The 22,988-nt window shown below is 38.9% G+C and overlaps 1 protein-coding gene across 1 annotated transcript in view; it reads left to right on the top strand.

Moving 5' to 3' along the window:
* Spats1 (spermatogenesis associated serine rich 1) overlaps positions 1-16,288 on the top strand; it is a 35,306-nt gene extending 19,018 nt beyond the window's left edge. Inside the window, exons 5-8 of the mRNA XM_026394481.2 lie at positions 7,670-7,790; positions 8,452-8,514; positions 15,769-15,884; positions 16,260-16,288. Coding sequence (XP_026250266.2) covers positions 7,670-7,790; positions 8,452-8,514; positions 15,769-15,884; positions 16,260-16,288 — 329 coding nt within the window. The remainder of the gene's footprint in view (positions 1-7,669; positions 7,791-8,451; positions 8,515-15,768; positions 15,885-16,259) is intronic.
* Positions 16,289-22,988: the final 6,700 nt, after the last annotated feature.

Genomic DNA, 22,988 nt, shown 5'->3' with positions numbered 1-22,988 from the left:
GCGGCCCACTGGAAAGACAGGCCAGGGGGTAAATTTCAAAAACACAACAGTTGCACCAAGCAGAAAGAAACGCGAGCAGTATGAAAAGACAAGGAAAGAAAGGACTACAAGCTATGCAGGTCAACTCAACATTAGAAGAGGTAATAGCTGCAACTGATGGAATGTCAGATAAAGAGCTCAGGATATACATGCTTCAGATTATCTGGAGTCTCAAGGAAGACATGAGACAGCAAAATCAGACAATGAAAGATCACATTGACAAACAAATCCAGGAAGTAAAAGATCAATTTCACAGGGAGATAGAGGTAATAAAAAACAAACAAATAGAAATCCTAGAAATGCAGGAAACAATAAACCAACTTAAAAACTCAATTGAGAATACTACCAGCAGAGTAGATCACTTAGAAGAGAGAACATCAGACAATGAAGACAAAGTATTTCAACTGGAAAAGAACATAGACAGCTCAGCAAGTCTGCTAAGAAACCATGAGCAGAACATCCAAGAAATATGGGACAATATCAAAAGACCAAATTTAAGAGTCATTGGGATACAAGAAGGCACAGAGCTCCAAACCAAAGGAATAAACAGTCTATTCAGTGAAATAATACGAGAAAACTTCCCAGAATTGAAGAATGAGACAGAATCCCAAATCCTAGAAGCCTACAGGACGCCGAATATGCAAAATCATAAGAGATCCACACCTAGACACATTATAATGAAGATGTCCAACATACAGAATAAGGAGAGAATTTTAAAAGCTGCAAGAGAAAGAAAGCAGATTACATTTAGGGGTAAACCAATCAGGATAACAGCTGATCTCTCGACACAGACTCTGAAAGCTAGAAGATCCTGGAATAACATATTTCAAACACTGAAAGAAAATGGGTTCCAACCAAGAATCGTGTATCCGGCGAAATTAAGCTTCAGGATAGAAGATGAAATTAAAACCTTCCATGATAAACAAAAGTTAAAAGAATTCGCAGCTAGAAAACCATCTCTTCAAAAAATCCTTGGCAAAACATTACAGGAAGAGGAAATGGAAAATAACATTGAAAGCCAACATTGGGAGGTAGGACAGTAAAGGGGGGAAAGTAGTCAAAGAGGATAACAAATCAGGTTTAGTAACATCAATAAATAAATATGGCTAGAAGAACAAACCATATCTCAATAATAACCCTAAATGTTAATGGCTTAAACTCACCAATCAAGAGACACAGGCTAGCAGAATGGATCACAAAACAAGACCCAACAATATGCTGCCTACAGGAGACGCATCTGATAGGAAAAGATATTCATAGACTGAAGGTGAAAGGTTGGGAAAAATCATACCACTCATATGGACTGTGGAAACAAGCAGGAGTGGCCATACTCATATCTAATAAAATAGATTTCAAACCAAAGTTAATCAAAAGGGATAAAGAAGGACACGTCATACTGCTCAAGGGAACCATACACCAACAAGACATAACAATCATAAATATATATGCCCCAAATAATGGCGCAGCTGTGTTCATCAAGCAAACTCTTCTCAAGTTTAAGAGTCTAATAGACCACCATACAATAATCATGGGAGACTTCAACACACCTCTCTCACCACTGGACAGATCTTCCAAACAAAAGTTAAATAAGGAAACTATAGAACTCAATAACAATTAACAATCTAGACTTAATTGACATATATACACTATACCACCCAACATCAAGTAGTTACACTTTTTTCTCAGCAGCACATGGAACCTTCTCAAAAATAGACCATATATTATGTCACAGGGCAACTCTTAGACAATATAAAGGGGTAGAGATAACACCATGCATCTTATCTGATCACAATGGAATGAAACTGAAATTCAATGATAAAAGTAGGAAGGAAAAATCAAGCATCACTTGGAGAATGAACAATAGGTTGCTGAATGATCAATGGGTTTTAGAAGACATCAAGGAGGAAATTAAAAACTTCCTAGAGTTAAATGAAAACACAGACACAACATATCGGAACCTATGGGACACATTGAAAGCAGTTCTAAGAGGAAAATTCATTGCTTGGAGTTCATTCCTCAAAAAAAGAAAAAACCAACAAATAAATGATCTCATACTTCATCTCAAAATCCTAGAAAAAGAAGAGCAAAACAACAGCAAAAGAAGTAGAAGGCAAGAAATTATTAAAATCAGAGCTGAAATTAATGAAATTGAAACAAAAGAAACAATTGAAAAAATTGACAAAACTAAAAGTTGGTTCTTTGAAAAAATAAATAAAATTGACAGACCCTTGGCCATGCTAACAAAGAGAAGAAGAGAGAGTACCCAAATTACTAGCATACGGGATGAAAAAGGCAATATCACAACAGACACTTCAGAAATACAGAAGATAATCAGAAATTATTTTGAATCCTTATACTCCAATAAAATAGAAGATAGTGAAGGCATAGATAAATTCTTTAAGTCTTATGAACTGCCCAGATTGAGTCAGGAGGATATAGACAACCTAAACAGACCAATAACAATAGAGGAAATAGAAGAAACCATCAAAAGATTACCAACTAAGAAAAGCCCAGGACCGGACGGGTATACAGCAGAGTTTTACAAAACCTTTAAAGAGGAACTAACACCAATACTTTTCAAGCTATTTCAGGAAATAGAAAAAGAGGGAGAACTTCCAAATTCATTCTACGAGGCCAACATCACCCTGATTCCGAAACCAAAGACACCTCAAAGAAAGAAAACTACAGACCAATATCTCTAATGAACCTTGATGCAAAAATCCTCAATAAAATTCTGGCGAATCGGATTCAAATACATATCAAAAAAATTATACACCATGATCAAGTAGGATTCATCCCTGGTATGCAAGGTTGGTTCAATATACGGAAATCAATAAATGTTATCCACCACATCAATAGACTGAAAAATAAGAACCATATGATCATCTCGATAGATGCAGAAAAAGCATTCGACAAAGTACAGCATCCCTTTATGTTCAAAACTCTAGAAAAATTAGGGATAACGGGATCATACCTCAACATTGTAAAAGCAATCTATGATAAGCCACAGGCCAGCATCATTCTGAATGGAGAAAAATTGAAGGCATTCCCTCTAAGATCTGGTACAAGACAGGGATGCCCTCTCTCACCACTTCTGTTCAACATAGTCCTCAAAACACTAGCCAGAGCAATTAGGCAGACGAAAGAAATTAAAGGCATAAAAATAGGAAAAGAAGAACTTAAATTATCACTATTTGCAGATGATATGATTCTATACCTAGCAGATCCAAAAGGGTCTACAAAGATGCTATTAGAGCTAATAAATGAATTCAGCAAAGTGGCAGGATATAAGATCAACACGCATAAATCTAAGGCATTCCTGTATATCAGCGACAAATCCTCTGAAACGGAAATGAGGACAACTACTCCATTCACAATATCCCCCCCAAAAATAAAATACTTGGGAATCAACCTAACAAAAGAGGTGAAAGACTTATACAATGAAAATTACAGAACCCTAAAGAAAGACATAGAAGAAGACCTTAGAAGATGGAAAAATATACCCTGATCATGGATAGGCAGAACTAACATCATCAAAATGGCGATATTACCAAAAGTCCTATATAAGTTCAATGCAATGCCAATCAAAATCCCAACAGCATATCTTGTAGAAATTGATAAAAGAATCATGAAATTCATATGGAATAATAAAAGACCCAGAATAGCAAAAACAATACTAAGCAGGAAGTGTGAATCAGGTGGTATAGCGATACCAGACTTCAAACTATACTACAGAGCAATAGTAACAAAAACAGCATGGTACTGGTACCAAAACAGGAGGGTGGACCAATGGTACAGAATAGAGGACACAGTAACCAATCCACAAAACTACAACTATCTTATTTTTGATAAAGGGGCTAAAAGCATGCAATGGAGGAAGGATAGCATCTTCAACAAATGGTGCTGGGAAAACTGGAAATCCATTTGCACCAAAATGAATCTGAATCCATATCTCTCGCCGTGCACAAAAGTTAACTCAAAATGGATCAAGGAGCTTGATATTAAATCAGAGACACGGCATCTGATAGAAGAAAAAGTTGGTTATGATCTACACGCTGTGGGATCGGGCTCCAAATTCCTCAATAGGACACCCATAGCGCTAGAATTAACAAATAGAATCAACAAATGGGACTTACTCAAACTAAAAAGTTTTTTCTTAGCAAAAGAAACAATAAGAGAGATAAACAGGGAGCCTACATCCTGGGAACAAATCTTTACTCCACACACTTCAGATAGAGCCCTAATAACCAGAATATACAAAGAACTCAAAAAATTAGACAATAAGATAACAAATAACCCAATCAATAAATGGGCCAAGGACCTGAACAGACACTTCTCAGAGGAGGACATACAATCAATCAACAAGTACATGAAAAAATGCTCACCATCGCTAGCAGTCAGAGAAATGCAAATCAAAACTACCCTAAGATACCATCTCACTCCAGTAAGACTGGCAGCCATTAGGAAGTCAAACAACAATAAGTGCTGGAGAGGATGCGGGGGAAAAGGGCACTCTTGTTCATTGCTGGTGGGACTGCAAATTGGTGCAGCCAATCTGGAAAGCAGTATGGAGATTTCTCGGAAAGCTGGGAATGGAACCACCATTTGACCCAGCTATTCCCCTTCTCGGTCTATTCCCTAAAGCCCTAACAAGAGCATGCTACAGGGACACTGCTACATCGATGTTCATAGCAGCTCAATTCACGATAGCAAGACTGTGGAACCAGCCTAGATGCCCTTCAATAGATGAATGGATAAAAAAAATGTGGCATTTATATACTATGGAGTATTATTCTGCATTAAAAAATGACAAAATCATAGAATTTGGAGGGAAATGGATGGCATTAGAGCAGATTATGCTAAGTGAAGCTAGTCAATATTTAAAAAACAAATACCAAATGACTCCTTTGATATAAGGGGAGTAAACAAGGACAGGGTAGGGACGAAGAGCTTGAGAAGAAGATTTACATTAAACAGGGATGAGAGGTGGGAGGGAAAGGGAGTGAGAAGGGAAATTGCATGGAAATGGAAGGCGATCCTCAGGGTTATACAAAATATCATATAAGAGGAAAGGAGGGGTAAGACAAGTTAATACAAATGGAAGAAATGATTTACAGTAGAAGGGGTAGAGAGAGAAAAGGGGAGGGGAGGGGAGGGGAGGGGGGATAGTAGAGAATAGGACAGACAGCAGAATACATCAGAATCTAGAAAGGCAATATGTCAATCAATGGAAGGGAAACTGATGTGATACAGCAATCTGTATACGGGGTAAAAGCGGGAGTTCATAATCCACTTGAATCAAACCGTGTAATATGATGTATTAAGAACTATGTAATGTTATGAACGACCAATAAAAAAAAAAAAAGGCCTAATTGTTGCCACAGAAAAAAGAACAAAATGGTTATAGATATACATTGTAGGGAAATAGGCCTGAAAGTAAATGTTTTTTTTCTATTGGATAGCTCTTCCTACAGGAAAGTATATTATGCAAGTCAGAGTAGGATGTTTTCTGATGCAGTATCAATCCCTGAAATCTCTGAAATCCTGAAATATTAGAAGCTTAATCATTAAAGTTGCTTTATTTTCTTGTAAAGTTTGCTATGAATCCAGTAGCCTTTCCTTTTTCCACTTGCTAATATTATCCTGTGAGATCTTTTACAATAGTTCATTTCTACATATTGTCTTCAGACCACTTGCACCATAATCAGCTAGAGAGTTTGCAAAATAAATAGACAATATTAAAAATAAAATAAAATACATTTAAAAATCCTAGTTTTGGAAACCTCTCCAGATCTTCTGAAACACAGTTTCTTGTGTTGGAATCAGTAATCTGCATTTTTTTAATATTTATTTTTTAGTTGTAGTTCACTTATACCTTTATTTCACTTACGTATTTTTATGTGGTGCTGAGGATCGAACCCAGGGTCTCGCACTTTCAAGGCGAGTGCTCTACTGCTGAGCTGCAACCCCAGCCCAGTAATTTGTATTTTTAATAAGCTCTCTGGGTCACTCTTAGGTGTGCTAAGATTTTAGAGGCTCTGTTCTGTAGTATATGGCACTTACTGCTTTCTAGAGTTATCTCCTATTTGCATATGTTGTCTCCCACCTAGAAAAGATTTCCTAGGGCGAGGTTTCTTCTTAGCTATATGGCTATTGTAGTTCCCAGTTAAAAATTAGTTGAGATGGGAAAGTATGAGTCTAGTTCTGATTTCAAATAATAAATAATTGCTACCATTTCTTGAACACCAGTTACATGCTCTGAGCATTTTCATCTGTTACATGATAACACTGCAAAGTACCCTTTTGAAATAAACAGTTTGCAAAGGAGGTTTAGGGAGATTAAATGCCTCAAGGGCACAGAACTAGAAATGGCAGAATTGAATTTGCTCTCAGGTGTGACTGATTCTGAAGTCCAAACTCGTTTCAGGACCTCTCACCTGACTCTCATCTGTCACTACCCTAGTTAGGGATTCAAAAGATACAGTCCCTTTACTCTCCCTGCTTTGAATCCTCAGTGGACATTCAAGGCATGGGTATAGCTGGTGAATGGGTATAGTCTAGATACATTCTTGGCTGTTGAAAAGTCTTTTGAAAGAGTCAGGCAAAAATTCAAATTCTTCAGTAACTCTAGAACTCCCACCTGTTGTGCAGATAACTTCCTGAGTTAGCTAGAGACAGTGTAGTCTGCAAACAGCTTATCAAAAATCTGTCCCAGCTGTCCCTCTGGCTTGCATTTTGTAGATACAGTTGAATTAAGTAGTATCAAAACAAACCTTTCAAGAGAGAAAGAGAGAAGAAAGGAGGCCTGATCATTGTAAATGTGGCAAAGAGGGTCATTGTCATGCCTCCAGCCAGGCATTGCTGTTCCGAGCCCAGGGCTGGCTGGTTTCCTCTGTCCAGCCTTGTTCTCTTAGGAGATACACATAGTGTTGGGCATGCGGGTTTAGTGACCTTCTGGCACCGCTCTGCCTGCTCTCCTGTGCATGTGGTTGCTTTCTTGTTCTTGGGCATTATAAGAAGCTGAGCTGGGTGTCAGGGCATCATGGGCCCAGAGAACAGGGCACACCCAACAGCAGTGGACCTCTTCTCCACAGCTCTTCACCAGGAAGGCACATCCTGATGCAGAGCCACCCTAACTTTGAAGTAGGAGATCAGGACACTCATGAGCTGTTTTCCTCCTGAGGCCAAGTCAGAGGGCAGAATCCCAAGGACACCTGCTTCTTGGACTTCTTAAAACTCAGGGCTTCAAAGTGCAATACGGCTCAGGTGCACTCATGAAAAGATTTTAACGTTAGACACCTTTCAAATTGTCACAAAGACATCTCTCATTTACTATATATTTTGAACCAAAACATTGCATCTGAACCCAAGCTTGTTCTTTTTTCCCAAGGTGAGGAAATCTTAACAACACCATTTAGAAAATGTTCCAAACCCAGGCTCACACTTTTATCTTCATCTCCTCAAGGCAAGATAATCACAAATAGAACTTCAGGAAACCTCTATGTAACTCAATTAAAGTCTGAGTTAAAACAAGAATCAGTCTGTTTCCATTGTCATGTTGCTGCTAAGAGCTAACTTGGGGGTCATCTCCACTCCTTTGTGTGATGTTGTTTTCAAATGTTCTCTGCAGGTATTGATTCTAGGAATGGAATTCCAGAGTTCACTCCAGGGGACAATCCGTATATGTTCCCAGAACAGAGTAAAGGCTTCCACAAAGTAGGATCCACTCTGCCACCAGTGAACTTTTCATTGTGAGTGCCTGTTAATTCCACAGTTACTTTATTGACTTTAAAGGATTTATGTCTATCTTCTACATATAAATTATATTTTTAAAGGGGTGTATCTCAGCAAGACATAATCTGGTGAAATTTTTATCTTTAGTTAATTAGTGTGTGCACACATGTGAAATTACAAAATACACAAGATGAAAAGAATTTAAAAATTCAACTTACACATAGTAACTGCACATATTTATGGGGTACAGTGTGATATTTCAAGATGTGTCTACAACTGTATGCAAGGTCTTGACTGAAAAAAAGTGGTTGTCATTTTTTTCCCTATTTCTAGGTTTTTGAATTTTTATGCGAAATTAGATTGTTGGTTACTGACTACTTGGTTGATTCAAACTTGGAAGTAAACTTAGGCCCTAGTGATTTAGGAGAACAAGGGAATCACTACATTAAAACAGTTGCAGCATCGCATTTAAAATAAAAGTTTAAAAATTAACCATGTGAGATATAATAATTTTGATTAAAGATAATAAAAATATAAAAGTTATAACCTTTAGAGTTTTTGAAGGTTGTACTTGAAAATTAAAACAGGAAAACAAGACATTTTTGAACATAATAATTTATTAATCTCTATGCTGTTGAAAGCCATATCAATTTTATGGTTGCTTTTTCTGTTTTTCAGAGTGCCTTATGAAAAGAAATTTGATACATTTATTCCACTTGAGCCTCTTCCACAAGTTCCCAAGTGAGTTTCCCACCAAATTTTATGTTATCTCATCTTTATGAAAACATCAATTATTTATTATTTCCTCCTATTGAGGAGTCTGTAACAATCAACACCTAGGGACCTTTTGAATCCGGCAGTAGGGTGGGGTAATTTGTGAGGAGGGCATTTGAAGGGACTGTGGTCAAGTGTTTGTGGCATCTGGTCACTGGGATGGGCATATATTCAAGAGATGTGATTAGCAAATGATCACATCCATATGCTGTGTTAAGTGTGCATGATAGGAGAGTTTACATGGAGCAAATAGACAGGCTCCTTGCTTCCAGAACAGAGAGAAAGTAGCAGAGCACTCCTGTATCTGAGGGGACCATCATTCCTCTGCCTTTATACATTTATTCAGCTCCCCTCTGAACCTCATTTATTTACCTAAGTAGGTTTCTGACTGAGGAGGAGTATTGAAAAAGAAAGATCTATCTTTTTTTCAATTCTTTTGCTTTCTAACACAAACATATAAGTATGGATAAAGTAAGCAAATATCCAAGAGTCTGACCTACCAGAGTTCAGGGTGGTTGAAACAAACCCGGAGCTCGGTGGGAAAATATATGCCCTTTATTTCAAACTTGGGAGCTTTTTTTAAAAAAATATTTTTTTAGTTGTAGATGGACACAATACCTTTATTTTATTTATTTTTATGTAGTGCTGAGGATCGAACCCAGGGCCACACATGTGCTAGGTGAGCACTCTACCACTGAGCCACAACCCCAGCCCACAAACTTGGGAGCCTTAATACCTTCCTTATGTTGCATTATTACTTACAGCACATACTTAGGATTTATGCTCGTACTCTAAATTTTTAAAAATACTATTCTAGAACATTCAAAATAATAATTGCCTAAATCCCATCATCCCACCCAACTATTTTAGCTTTTTTTAATATTTATTTTTTTAGTTGTAGTTGGACACAATACCTTTATTTATTTTATTTATTAATATGTGGTGCTGAGGATTGAACCCAGGCCTCGAATGTGCTAATAAGCAAGCACGCCACCACTGAGCCACAACCCCAGTCCCTATTTTAACTTTTGTATGTTGCCTTTCATATTTTCATATCCATGCATAATTCATATTGCATGGATAAATAGAATAGCAATGTGCTTGGTTTTCCTAAAACAAAGGTAAGTATTTTTTATTTTTGAGAAGGACAAAACACTGTAGACCAACATATTCTTTTGAGCTGTGGTCAGTAAGAGAATTGGGAAACTTGGGCCCTTTCCCTGGACAGTTACCCTGAATGAAATATCTGCCAATCTGTTAGTCATGGCAGGAGATAGGAAAGCTTTTGGTTTACCATTTACATTTGTTGTTTTCTCAGTTCATTATTTTCTTTGCATTCTAATTTCCTGCTATTCCCATTTAATGACTATTGCATATTTAATCTCTAGAAATTTCATTTGATTTTTAAATATCTTTTATTTCCTTCCTATTTTCATATTTTCCCTAAAAAACTGAATATAATTTTAATAGCTATTGTAACATTTTTGTCTGAACTCAATGATTGCTTGTCATTTCTCAGTCTGTTTCTACTGAATAATTTTTTCCCCTAGTTATGATTATGTTTTCTTTCTTCTTGGCATGACTAGTGATTTTTGTTGGGATACTGGACATCGTAATTTCACATTGTTGAATGACTGGATTTAATCTAGCAGGAAATTAAATTGCTTGCAGTTTTATGATCTTTTTACTTTTATTTTTTATTATTATTTGTATTGTATGATCCATGGGTCTTTCCTTTTTGTTCTTCCTGTTTTTTTTTTTTTTGTGGGAGGGCAGGAATTAAACCTAGATCCTTGTATTGTTAGACCAGGATGCAAGAAAAGACCACTGACTCCAATTAAAATCAAATTAAAGCAAGCTTATTATTTGGACCGGCCGGGCTGCCCCTCTCTCCCCAAACAGCGGGAACAAGACAGCAACACCAGCTTTTCTGCAGCCCAGCTTTATAGCCCAGAAAGTTACACAAAGGGGGGTTACAGATAACAGAACTCTGACCAGCATCACACTAATGGTAGTTTACATTTTTTTTGCTGGCCCCAACATCAGAATTTATGAGGACCATTAGAGCCTCAGAGAGGGTCGTTGTCTGGCCAGGGAAGGCCAATATTTATGAGGTGTCACTAAGTTTCAGAGAGGGCTGCTATCTGGTCAGAGAGCCAGGCATGGGTGAGTACAAGGCATGGGCAGGCATTCCAAGCAGGTTCAGAATTTGCAGTAATTTATAGTAAAGCTGAAATTATCTTTTCATGGCTTTGTGGCGAGATGGCTCCCAATTTTAAGAAAAGATCAGGTTGGGTCTATCAGTATGTTCTATGCAAACACTACAATGAGAGGTCCAGCTCCAGCCTTAGTTTTATTTATTTTATTTTTTTTAAAGAGAGAGGGGGGAGAGAGAGAGATAATTTTTTTATATTTATTTTTTAGTTATTGGCGGACACAACATTTTTGTTTGTATGTGGTGCTGAGGATTGAACCTGGGCTGCACGCATGCCGGGCGAGCGCGCTACCGCTTGAGCCACATCCCCAGCCCCTTAGTTTTATTTTTAAATTTGTTAGGGTATGTCTAAAGTAGAATTTAGTCTAAAGATACTGTAACACTGCTACTGAAGTATAGCCCTTTTAGGGTCTTTGCTGAATGCCTTCACTGATTAGCAAGTCTTCACTTTTGTGGTAGGAACTTCCATGACTGACCCCTTTGTGAGCCATGAGAATAATTCAGTTCACAATCACTCTATGTTTTGTGGAGTTCTATCCTAAACATTAATATTCAGCAAAGACTCAGAGGGACTGACATGTAAATTTCCAAAGCTCATTTTCTATACAGTGTCTTCTTTTCCAGGACTCTGCTCTGTAGCTTCCAACTCTGATCTCTGATCTCTGGCCCTTTGAACTTAGAATACCATAGTTGCTTGGGATTGCCCATCTCTGCTCTGTGGTATGGAATGCATGTCTCCTTGAAAAAGCTGGGTGATCATAGGACTCTCATTTGTTTTCCTTTTCTCTAAGACCACAATCTTATGTTGTTTCATGTCTGATGGCAATTGTTTCATACATTTTGTTCAGTTTTCTAGTGAAAGCCACCTTATTACCTATGAATAAAATTTATAGGTGTTTTTTTCCCTTTCCCAAATTATTTGGTAAATCAGTTTTGTGCAATTGCATTGCTCTCATTAAAATTATTCACATCAGTTGGGCTTTGTGGTGGGTGCCTATAACCTCAGCTATTCAGGTGGCTGAAGCAGGAGGATTGCTTGATCTCAGGAGTTCAAGGCCAGTCTGAGCAAAATAGTGAGACTTTGTCTTAAAAAAAAAAGTTCTAGAGGTGTAGTTCAGTGGTAGGATACCCTTGGGTTCAAACCCCATCATAAGGGAAAGAAGTTATTCACATCTTTAAATATCATGCTGGCTAGAGTCTAGTATGGTGGCACATGCTGAGACAGAAAGACTCCAAGTTTGAGGTCAGCCTGGGCAACTTAGTGAGAACCTGTCTGAAAGGACAACCTAAGAAGGGCTGGGGATATAGTTCAGTGGTAGAGCGCCCCTAGGTTCAATACCCAGGACCAAAAAATAAACAAACAAACCCCCACAAACAAACAAACAATCCCTCACTGTGCTTAGAAATTAAAAATGTTAAATCTGTAAATGCAACAATCTAACTTCAAGATGAGGACAAATCCTGATAACTGAATGTCTTCTATGACTTTCCCCAGTCTTCCTTGCTTTGTCTCTAGCTAGTTAGAGACAAATCCAGAATTAGAATATGAATTAGGGAGGTGAGATTAGTAATTGAATAGTACTGTAATTTGCAATATGTCTATGGGAATTATTTAATCAGCTCAACAGATATCAATAGAGTGCCATTTGTGCTCTTGGGTTACAAGAGAAATGGAAAAGTGGTGAAGTGATGGAGGGAGAGGTCAGAGTGAGGAGTAAGATACAATGCATGTTTCATGTATAATTGTCCAATGGGAGAAGAGACCTGTAAATAGGCAATCATAAAACAGTTCATATGGTACAATGTGTAGAGTAGAGGGCAATATGTATGGGGGAAAATTGGGCATATGTTGTAGAGGAGGCAATATTTAATCTGGGTCCTAATGGTAAGTGAAGTTTATTAGCAAAGAATAGAGGAAGGCCAGTCCCGTTACTATAGACCCAAGGAAAAAATATTATGATGTGTGTTATATTAGGACACTTTAACAACTTTGAAATCAGGATGTACCTTACAATCAACGTAGGGTAGGTATCATTAGTAAATGTGACAGTTTCCACATGAACTATGCTTGAAAAAATGTATATTTTATTTAATCAGATGCAAAGTTAGATACACGTGTTGTGTTGTTTAGTCTTATTGGTTGTGTTGTTTAGTCCCTATATTTCCTTATTTCATTTTGTCCCACTTGACCTAGCTTAGACTGAGAGTTGGTGGGGTAAAATGTTTGTATATTCATGTGTTTCTAGCTTGGTGTTAATTGTTTTTTTTGTGTGTATGTTGCTGGGGATTGAACCCAGGTTCTTGTGCATGCAAGGCAAGTACTCTACTAACTGAGCTATATCCCCAGAAACTGTGTTTTTTAACATCGTAAAAAATCTGTATTTTTTATTTAATGCTTTCTGCCTTAAGTATACCTTAAGCTATAACCAGATATAGTCAGATATTATAACTAAACTCCTGTCAGGCAAAGTCTATAATCCTAGCTACATGGGAGACTGAGGCAGGAGGATCAATAAGTTCAAGGCCAACCTGGGCAACTTTTAAAAAATATTAATTAATTTATTTGTTCTAATTAGTTATACATGACAGCAGAATACATTTCAATTCATAGTACACAAATGGATCACACTTTTTTCATTTCTCTGTTTGTACACAAAGTAGAGTCACACCATTTTTGTCATCAAACATGTACCTAGGGTGATGATGTCTGTCTCATTCCACCATCTTTCCTACCTCCATGCCTCCTTCCTACCCCTCCCTCCCCTTTGTCCTATACAGAGTTCCTCCATTCCTCCCATGCCTGCCTCCTGCCCTGTTATGGATCAGCATCCACTTATCAGAGAAAATATTCAGCCTTTAGTGTTTTGAGATTGGCTTACTTCACTTAGCATGATATTCTCCAACTCCATCTGTTTATCTGAAAATGCAATGATTTTATTCTCTTTTAATGCTGAGTAATATTTCATTGTGTATATATACTACAGTTTCTTTATCCATTCATCTATTAAAGGGCATTCAGGTTGGTTCCAAAGTTTAGCTATTGTGAATTGTGCTGCTATGAACGTTGATGTGGCTGTGTCACTGTAGTATGCTGTTTTTAATTCCTTTGAGTATAGACCAAGGAGTTGGATAGCTGGGTCAAATGGTGGTTCCATTCCAGGTTTTCTAAGGAATCTCCATACTGCTTTCCAGATAGGTTGTACCATTTTGTAGTCCCACCTGCAATATATGAGTGTGCCTTTTCCCCCACATCCTTGCCAACATTTATTGTTGTCTGTATTCTTGATAACTTCCATTCTGATTGGTTTGAGATGAAATCTTGAGAGCAGTTTTGATTTTCATTTCTCTAATTACTAGAGATCTTGAACATTTTTTCATATATTTATTGATTGAATGTATGTCTTCTGTTCAGTTAGCCCATTATATATATATATATATATATATATATATATATATATATATAATTTATTTTTTATGTGGTGCTGAGCATCAAACCCAGGGCCTTGCACGTGCTAGGTGAGCACTCTACTGCTGAGCCACAACCCCAGCCCCCAGTTAGCCCATTTTTTATTGGTTATTTATTTATTTTTTTTTTTGGTGTTAAGTTTTTCTTTTCTTTTCTTTCTTTCTCTCTCTCTCTCTCTCTCTTTCTTTCTTTCTTTCTTTCTTTCTTTTGCTGGGAATTGAACCCAGGGCCTCGTGTATGCAAGGCAAGCACTGTACCAACTGAGCTATACCCCCAGCTTGGTGTTAAGTTTTTTGAGTTCTTTATATATCCTGGAGATTAGTGTTCTATTTGATGTGTGTGTGGTAAAAATTTGCTGCCATTCTGTTGGCTCTTTCTTCACCTCACTGTTTCTTTTGCTGAGAAGAAGTTTTTTAATTTGAATCCATCCCACTTATTCTTTTTAAAATATTTTTCTAGTTGTAGATGGTCACAATACCTTTTTTTTTATTAATTTATTTCTATGTGGTGCTGAGAATCAAACCCAGTGCCTCATACATGCTAGGTTAGTGCTCTACCTCTGAGCTACAACCCCAGCCCCCATTTATTGATTCTTGATTTTATTTCTTGTGCTTTAGGAGTCTTGTTAAGGAAGTCGGATCCTAATCTGACTTGATGACCATTTGGGCCTACTTTTTCCTCTATTAGGCACAGGGTCTCTGGTCTAATTCTAGGTCCTTGATCCACTTTGAGTTGAGTTTTGTGCATGATGAGAGATAGGGTTTTGATTTAATTTTGTTGCATATGGATTTCCAGTTTTCCAAGCACCATTTGCTGAAGAGGCTATCTTTTCTCCAATATATGTTTTTGGCACCTTTGTTTAGTATGAGATAACTGTATTTTTATGGGTTTGTCTCTGTGTCCTATATTCTGTACCACTGGTCTACAAGTCTATTTTGGTGCCAATACCATGCCATTTTAGTTACTGTTGCTCTGTAGTATAGTTTAAGGTCTGGTATTGTGATGTCATGTGCTTCACTCTTCTTGCTAATGATTGCTTAGGCTATTCTGAGTCTCTTATTTTTTCCAGATGAATCTCATGATTGCTTTTTCTATTTCTATGAGGAATGTCATTGGAATTTTGATTGGAATTGCATTAAATCTGTGCAATGCTTTTGGTATTATGGTCATTTTGACAATAATAATTCTGCCTGTCCAAGAACAAGGGAGATCAGATCTTTCCATCTTCTAAGGTCTTCTTTATTTCTTTCTTTGGCATTCTGTAGTTTTTATTGTAGAGGTCTTTCACCTCTTTTATTAGGTTGGCAACCTGGGTGACTTAATGAGACCCTACTTCAAAATAAAAAAATAAATAGGAACTGAGGATGTAGCTCAGTGGTAGAGCACCTCTGGGTTTAACCCCTGGTACCACTGACATAAAAAAAATTGCACTCTTACTTTATTTCATTTGCTTTTGCATAGTGCCTTCTTATCCACTAGTAGTGCTTGTAAATTTCACATAAGACAAATTCAAACTCAGAGCATTGTCTTCTTTCTGCAGCTTGCCTTTCTGGGTGAAGGAGAAGGCCAATAATTTGAAGAACGAGATAAGAGAGGTGGAGGAACTTGACAACTGGCAGCCCGCAGAGCCCTTGTTACATAGTTTATTCCATTTAGGTGGGTCAAAGAAACTTCAAAAAACAGTATAAAACTGGAGGAATCCAGAAGATCAGGCTTTTGAGAGACTTCACATGGAGAGGAGAGAAAGCCAAGACTCTCCTAGAATGGATGTGTCTACTGCCCAAGCTGGTCCCCTGGGCAGATGTCATAGCTGTGCATTGAGAGTTGAGTATATTGGTTTGATAACCATTAGTCTTTTTTTTTTGGTTTGGTTTGGGTTTTGAGACAGGGACTTACCTTGTTGCTCAGGCTGACCTTGAATTTGAGATCCTCCTGCTTCAGCCTCCCAAGATTACATATGTGCACCACTACCCTGGGCCCTGTTAATTTTATAAGGGAACACAACATTTAACTTTGTGCTTCTATCCACAGGTACTTTGGACTTACCAAGACAATCCTGAGCAGAAACAGGCCCACAAAACATGTACTGACTAAGTCTGGCGAGTTTCTTCATTGCTGTTTTTGACAATGTTCTAAATCAATCAAATGTTTGACTCTATTGACTCTGATGTGTTTTGTTTGTATTTTAAAAACTTTCAAACTTATAGAAAAATTGCAAGAATCATATAATGAACACTACATATCCTTTACCTGGATCCTACAATTATTAGCATTTGTCCAAATTTTTTTCTTTCTCTCTCATTACTCTTATTATTTTGCTGAACTTATATTTAAAAGTGATAGGGGGTGGGGTTGTGGATCAGTGATAGAGTGTGTGCCCTGCACATGTAAGGCACTGGGTTTGATCCTCTCAGTACTGCATAAAAAATAAATAAAGGTATTATGTCCATCTATAACTAAAAAAATTTTAAAAAAGAGTGACAGATATCATAACATTTTACACTTATAGACCTGCATACTTCAACATGTTTTTCTTAAGATCAAGGTTGTTCTCTAATAACTATATACAGATATCAGATTCAAGGAATTAAACACAGATACAAAACTACTAATATTTAGGCTGCACTTAGATATATTAAGTTTTTCTAAGGATGCCCTCAAATCAGTGGTAAAATGCAGATATTTTTGAGTGTTTTAGTCTCTTCAGAATTTTGTAATAGAATAATAATAAACTGGGTGGCTTATAAACAACAGGATTTTGATTGGTTATGGAAGCTGGGAAGTCCAGGCTCAAGGCACTGCAATTTGGTGTCTGGTGAGGGCCTGCCTTCTGGTTTAAAGACAGTATCTACTTGCTGTGTCCATATGCTGGAAGGGGCAAGTTAGCTTTCTGGGTTTTTTCTTTCTTTTTTTCTTTTGATACTGGGGATTGAACATAGGGGTGCTTAATCCCTGAGCTACATCTCCAGCTTCCCCACCCTTTATAATTTTTTTAAATATTTTTTTTAGTTGCTGATGGACCTTTATTTTTTATTTGTTTATATGTGGCAATAAGAATCAAACCCAGTGCCTCACACGTGCTAGGCAAGTGCTCTACCACTGAGCCACAACCCCAGTCCCTATTTTTGTTTTAGTTTTTGATTTAGGGTCTCAATACGTTTGTAAGGCTGGCCTCAAACTTAGATCCTTCTGCCTCAGCCTCTCAAGTCCTTGGGATTATAGGTCTGCACCACCATACCCAGCCTCTGGGGTCTCATTTATAAAGGCATTGATTGCATTCCTTCCCAATGGCCTCACTTCCTTATAGCATCATGTTGGGGGTTAGATTTCAACATATAAGTTTCAGGGGAAACATAAACATTCAGACCACAGCATTATTTTTTTTGGTAAAACTATTCTCATTTTATTTATTTTTCTTCTCTCTCTCTCTCTCTCTCTCTTTTTTGCCAAAATTTATTCTCATTTTATTAATACTTTGGTATTTCCCCCAATATTCACTTGGTACATGCTGGAGAAATGTCAAGGCTGGATGTACACCAGGTCATTAATAATATTGCCCTGGAGCTCCATTCCTGTTCTGGTATTGTCTGCCTACACAGCCAAGCAGGGTGAGAGCTCTGTGATCACTGTTATGGGTCTTAGGACCTCTCATCAATTGTATGAGAAGCTACCACAGTGGGAACAAAAGTCTACCATGAACAGTCACACTACGACAAAGCCACACTACTGCTTCTTGGCATGCTCATGGCCAATCTCCTTTTCCACTAGGAAGACCCCATTGGTTGGTCAATGAGCACTACAGACCTGGTCTCATTATCCCCTTAGTGTGTCAAAGTGTTCACTATTTATTGTCTCTAGAATACAGAATGCCAAAGCTGGGCTAAGTACAAAGAGTGATGGAAGCAGGTTCAGAACCCAGCACATTCATGCTACCTTCACAGGGACCATTAGACTAGTTAGCAAAGAATGCGGGGCCTACCGCCTATGACTGTGCTCACTGCTCCTTGGGATGAGATCAGCACACACCTGTGCTAATTCTCTGACCCCTGGGTCTCTCCCCACAACAAAATCCAGAAAAGAAAATATAACCATAACTAGGAAACAAAAAAGGGGGTTGCCAACATGTTAATCAGAACATAAAAAAGAATATATAAAAAAGTCAACTTTAACATCCGGTGTGAGTGGATAACAGAGGACACAGTATAGAGCAACACAAAAGATTCTGCAGGAACTTCCTGATGGTATTTTCTCTAGGTGGCACGGAAGTTGCTCTCAGATGATACTCTGCTCTTTTGGAAGGAAGGAGTCCTACAGAGTAAAGGTGTTAAGAAATACGACCTCAATATAGTTTTGCAATGCCAGATTTGTGGGACTCCAATAGACCTCCAGGAGCCAAATCTGATGCATTCACACAAGAGTCGTTATTGCAAGCTCTAGCCTGGACTCACAACCGTTTCTGATGCAGCGGTCCCCAGGAATAATAAGTCCTGGTCCTTTGTTCAATGAGGATTTATAGTTTTGGGGGGGATACTCTATGCATCACAACATCACACAGCAAATCATTTCACACTTCAGGAAAGTCAAACAACTCTTAACATTGATTATTAGCACATTCAGTGGCGGGAACAAGTTGGATAGGGGTGATTGGTTAGTACAAGAGGGGGATTCGTTTGAACTGATTGGTTTAATCTGCCAGGAGTGTTTTAATCCGTGAGGAGTGTACATGATAAACAACATGGTATTCCAACATGTTATCTACCACCATAAACTACTGGGGGGTCATCTGGCATCCCAGGTATTTTCCCTGTCTCATGCTGATTGGGGGTTGCTGGGGGTTGCTATGGGTCCTCACCTAGCCTAACTGAGTCAGGGATGCTTGGCACCTGAGATCTCTCCTGTTATTTGCAGACAAACAACTCAGCAGGGTGGCTAGTGTTTAGGAGTGCTCTGTGGGTTTTTCCAAGGACAAAGGTCACGCCCCCTTCCTTGGACAGGCTTTGCTCTAAGGTAGGCTGGTTTCTCAAAAATGGAGTCTCAACAGTTTGTCAGTTTCAGAAGGTTTGTAGTAGGCTCTAGTTTTCAGAGGTCTCCAAGTTCGTAGGTATTATTCTAAACTTGATAACACACACAGACACACACACACACCTCAAACTATTAAATGACTGGAGGCCTAGCGCTCAGGACTAAAAGTCACCCCTAGAAATTGACCATTTTCATTGGGTTTGATGTTGTCTCTGGGGCACATCTCAGTTGCCAGGCCTTATTCCATGGCACCCCAATAGCTGGCATGCCTCAGTCTGGGCACAAATCACGAACCACTCAAGCAAGAACAAACATTATTTCTGAACTCCCCTGAACGCCATCCACGTGGCCCTCCCAGGGACACCACATACCAACTGGTACTCCCTCCACTGGAACTTCACCCACCAACTCAAACTCCCCAGGAATCCCTGCCAGAACTCCAAAGTAGCGGTCACCTGAGGCAGACAGCAGGGGTCTAAATACAATTGAATACACAGCCTGTTTCAATCCAGCATCATCCAGTCACAGCAATTATAGACAGCTTAACTTAATTATCATCATCTTAATGGTTCCCCTCTCAACATTACTTCTGGCAAAATGCCCGGGGCCATTCCGACTCAGCTGTGGCTCTCAGCATCTCCCCCCTTCTGTTTAATTAAACACCAAGCATGTGGCTTAGGGATCGTGCCTGTCTTAGGTTGTCCAATACTACATATGGACCTTACCCATCATTGGATGAGCTGACTTCAAGGCATCAGCCTCCTGTCTTAGGTTGGTACCATTGCAATTGGATCTTACCCGTCATTGACTACCAGTCCAGCATACAGCCATACTTGTGGATAGGCCTTTGCACCAGTGGTGGGTGAGGTTCTTTGCCTCACCTCTGTTGGCCCCCAAATTTGGCCTTTCTGATTTCTAAGTAATTTTTATTGTCTCAGTGACCCCTCCTGAAAACCCAATCCATGTCTGTCTGTTCCTTGATCTATTTGTATTGGTGCTGCTATACCTTGTTCTTGTTCTCCTAATCTTTTTCCTTTCCTAAAACCTTGTCTAGCCATAATAGTGGGCACATTTGGATTGATGTTATTTGTTAATGTCAAACCTAATTGATCTAGGACATCTCATCCCCATAAATTTATGGGAAGATGATCCAATACATATGGCTGTATAGTTTCTTCACATCCTTCAGGATCCTTCCAATCTAATACCATTGCACTTCTATGGGGATTAGTTGCCACTCCTAGGCCTCGAAGCGTTTGAGTGGCTTGTTGTAACGGCCAATGTTTTGGCCATTCTTGACGAGAGATGATGCTAAGCTCTGCACCTGTATCCAGTAGCCCATTAAATTCATGTCCTTGAATATTTAGTTTTAGCATGGGGTGAGAATCTAAATTTAAAGAAAGCATAGCCCAATCTACACCTGTGGAGCCTAATTCCCTGGAACCTCTTTCTATAGTATGGCTGGAAAATTTATCATGTAGGCTGGGTATTATTAATAACTGTGCTATTCTATCTCTGTTAGGGTCTGTAAACAAGTCAAGATGGTGCCTGGCATTTTGCCAGAGGGAGTGGTTTGTGAAGTAACACCAGGGAGCCATTAAGTGTGGAGATTCCTTATTGGTTGACAGCTGTATTTAGTTTATGTTAATTAAGATAAGCGGTGTGGAATGTACATATACCCCTCCGGTCCTACAATAAACGGCTCCCACTCTTGCTGTATCAATGTACACAAGTTGCTTGTCACCCCCCGGTTATTTTGCTGCAGCCGGACTGCGGCATATCTCCTGGTGAAATTACTGATATACCCCTTGGAGAACTGGCTATAATTTTTATTTCACCTTCATAATTGGGATCAATTACCCCAGGATTTATCATAAGTCCTTTTAGAGTAGAAGAAGTGCGTCCGAATAATAAGCCTACTGTTCCTTGGGGAAGAGGTCCTTTTACCCCTGTGGGAATGATTTGAACTCCCATCTCTGGAGTTAGTACTGCTCTGGCAGAGGCGCAGATGTCCAGCCCTGTGCTCCCTCGGGTTTGTCTGATGAGAGATCTAATGGACAATGTGTCCTGGGCACTACCCTGATGGTGTTGCTGGGTTCCTCCATTGCCCCGTATATTTGTGGTCGTGGGCCTCGGAGCACTGGGCCCCCTGTCCGTTTTTTGGCAATGGAGCCCAATGCTTTTCTCCATGGTATCGTGGGTAAACAGCTGGTCCTTGTCCGTTTTTTGATAAGGGAGTATCCTCTATGGTGGTTTGAGAACAGCATTCATTAGCCCAATGTCTCCCTCTATGGCATCATGGGCAAATACCCGGTATTCTATTCCTTTGATATCTAGTTTTGTTAAACCCTTCTCCTATGGGGCAACTCCTTTAAAAATGTCCTGTTTGTTCACAATTATAGCATGTTTTTGGCCTGGCATCTAAAGCCTGTTGTACTGCAGCTGCCAAGACTTGCCCTTGTTCATTAATGTCTCTACATAATTTAATATATGTGTTTAAATCTTCATGTCTCCATGGTCTAATGACCTCCTTGCACCATTTGTTTGCTTGCTCATAGGCTAGCTGTTTAATTAATGGCATTGCTTGCTCTGTATCCCCCAAAACTCTGGTAGCTGTTTGAATAAGCCTATCTACAAATTCAGCTTAAGGTTCATTAGCTCCTTGTATTACCTTAGATAATTGACCTTGTAAATCTCCATGTCCTTGTAAAGTCTTCCATGCCCTAACCGCATCTTCAGCAATTTGTGAGTATATGGCAGGATCATATGCAATTTGTTCCCGTTGACCCTCATAAGGTCCTTTTCCTAACAACATATCTAGATTTCTCTGAGGATAACCGGCTGCTGCATTTTGCCTAGCTATCTCGGTGCAAAATTCCTCATTGGCAACCTTCCATAACAAATATTGTCCTCCATGTAGCACAGATTTACACATGCTAGCCCAATCTGCTGGCGTCATGTCCAAGTTGGAAATGGACTCGACCATGCTTACAGTGAAGGGAGCTTGGGGAGCATAGGTTGTTACAGACTCCTTTAACTGCTTCACTGTTTTAAAATCTAAAACACGGTGAATTCGCTGCCCTCCTACCTGTTCAAGTACAGGGCATGCTAATCTTTGAGGTCCTGTCTCAGGATCCCATCTATCAACTACGGGGGTTGGGGGCCCCCCAGCATATGTTGTCTCCATAGGTGGAGCTGTTGGTTGGACACTTATGCCCTCTGGTGATAGAAAGGTGTTAGTAGCAGCCTCCTGTTGTAACTTTTCCCTGATAGCCCTTCCCTTCCTCCTCTAAACTTTTTTCCTTTGTCTGACTAACTCGAGAGACTTTATCTTTTACTTGACGTAAGATGTCTTCTCCTAGACTAAGCAAACAAGATTTTACCAACGTCCAAAGGCAGAGTTCCTGGGCTTTCCTTTTGTATCTTTTTAAAATCTTCACCATGATGGTTCCATTGGGATATATTTAACAACCCCTCTTTAAAGAACCATGGGCTACACCTTTGTATTGTCTTAATGTATGACCTAACTGTTCTTGATTTTACTGAGATGCCTCCTTCCTCTAACACTTTACTTAACGCCCTTTCGGTTTTGTTCTTATTAATTTTTAATTCCATATTTCCATGACTAAGATACCCCTCACTAAGATAATGCAAAACAAAACCGAGACAAAATGAAACAAAAATGGAACAAAAATTCATTATATCAGCCTTTCTATCCTCCTGAAATGTCCATCCATC

This window comes from Urocitellus parryii, chromosome 8, assembly GCF_045843805.1.
Source record: "Urocitellus parryii isolate mUroPar1 chromosome 8, mUroPar1.hap1, whole genome shotgun sequence".
In the NCBI taxonomy this organism is placed as follows: Eukaryota; Metazoa; Chordata; class Mammalia; order Rodentia; family Sciuridae; genus Urocitellus; species Urocitellus parryii.
This window is presented reverse-complemented; position numbering and strand designations above follow the sequence as displayed.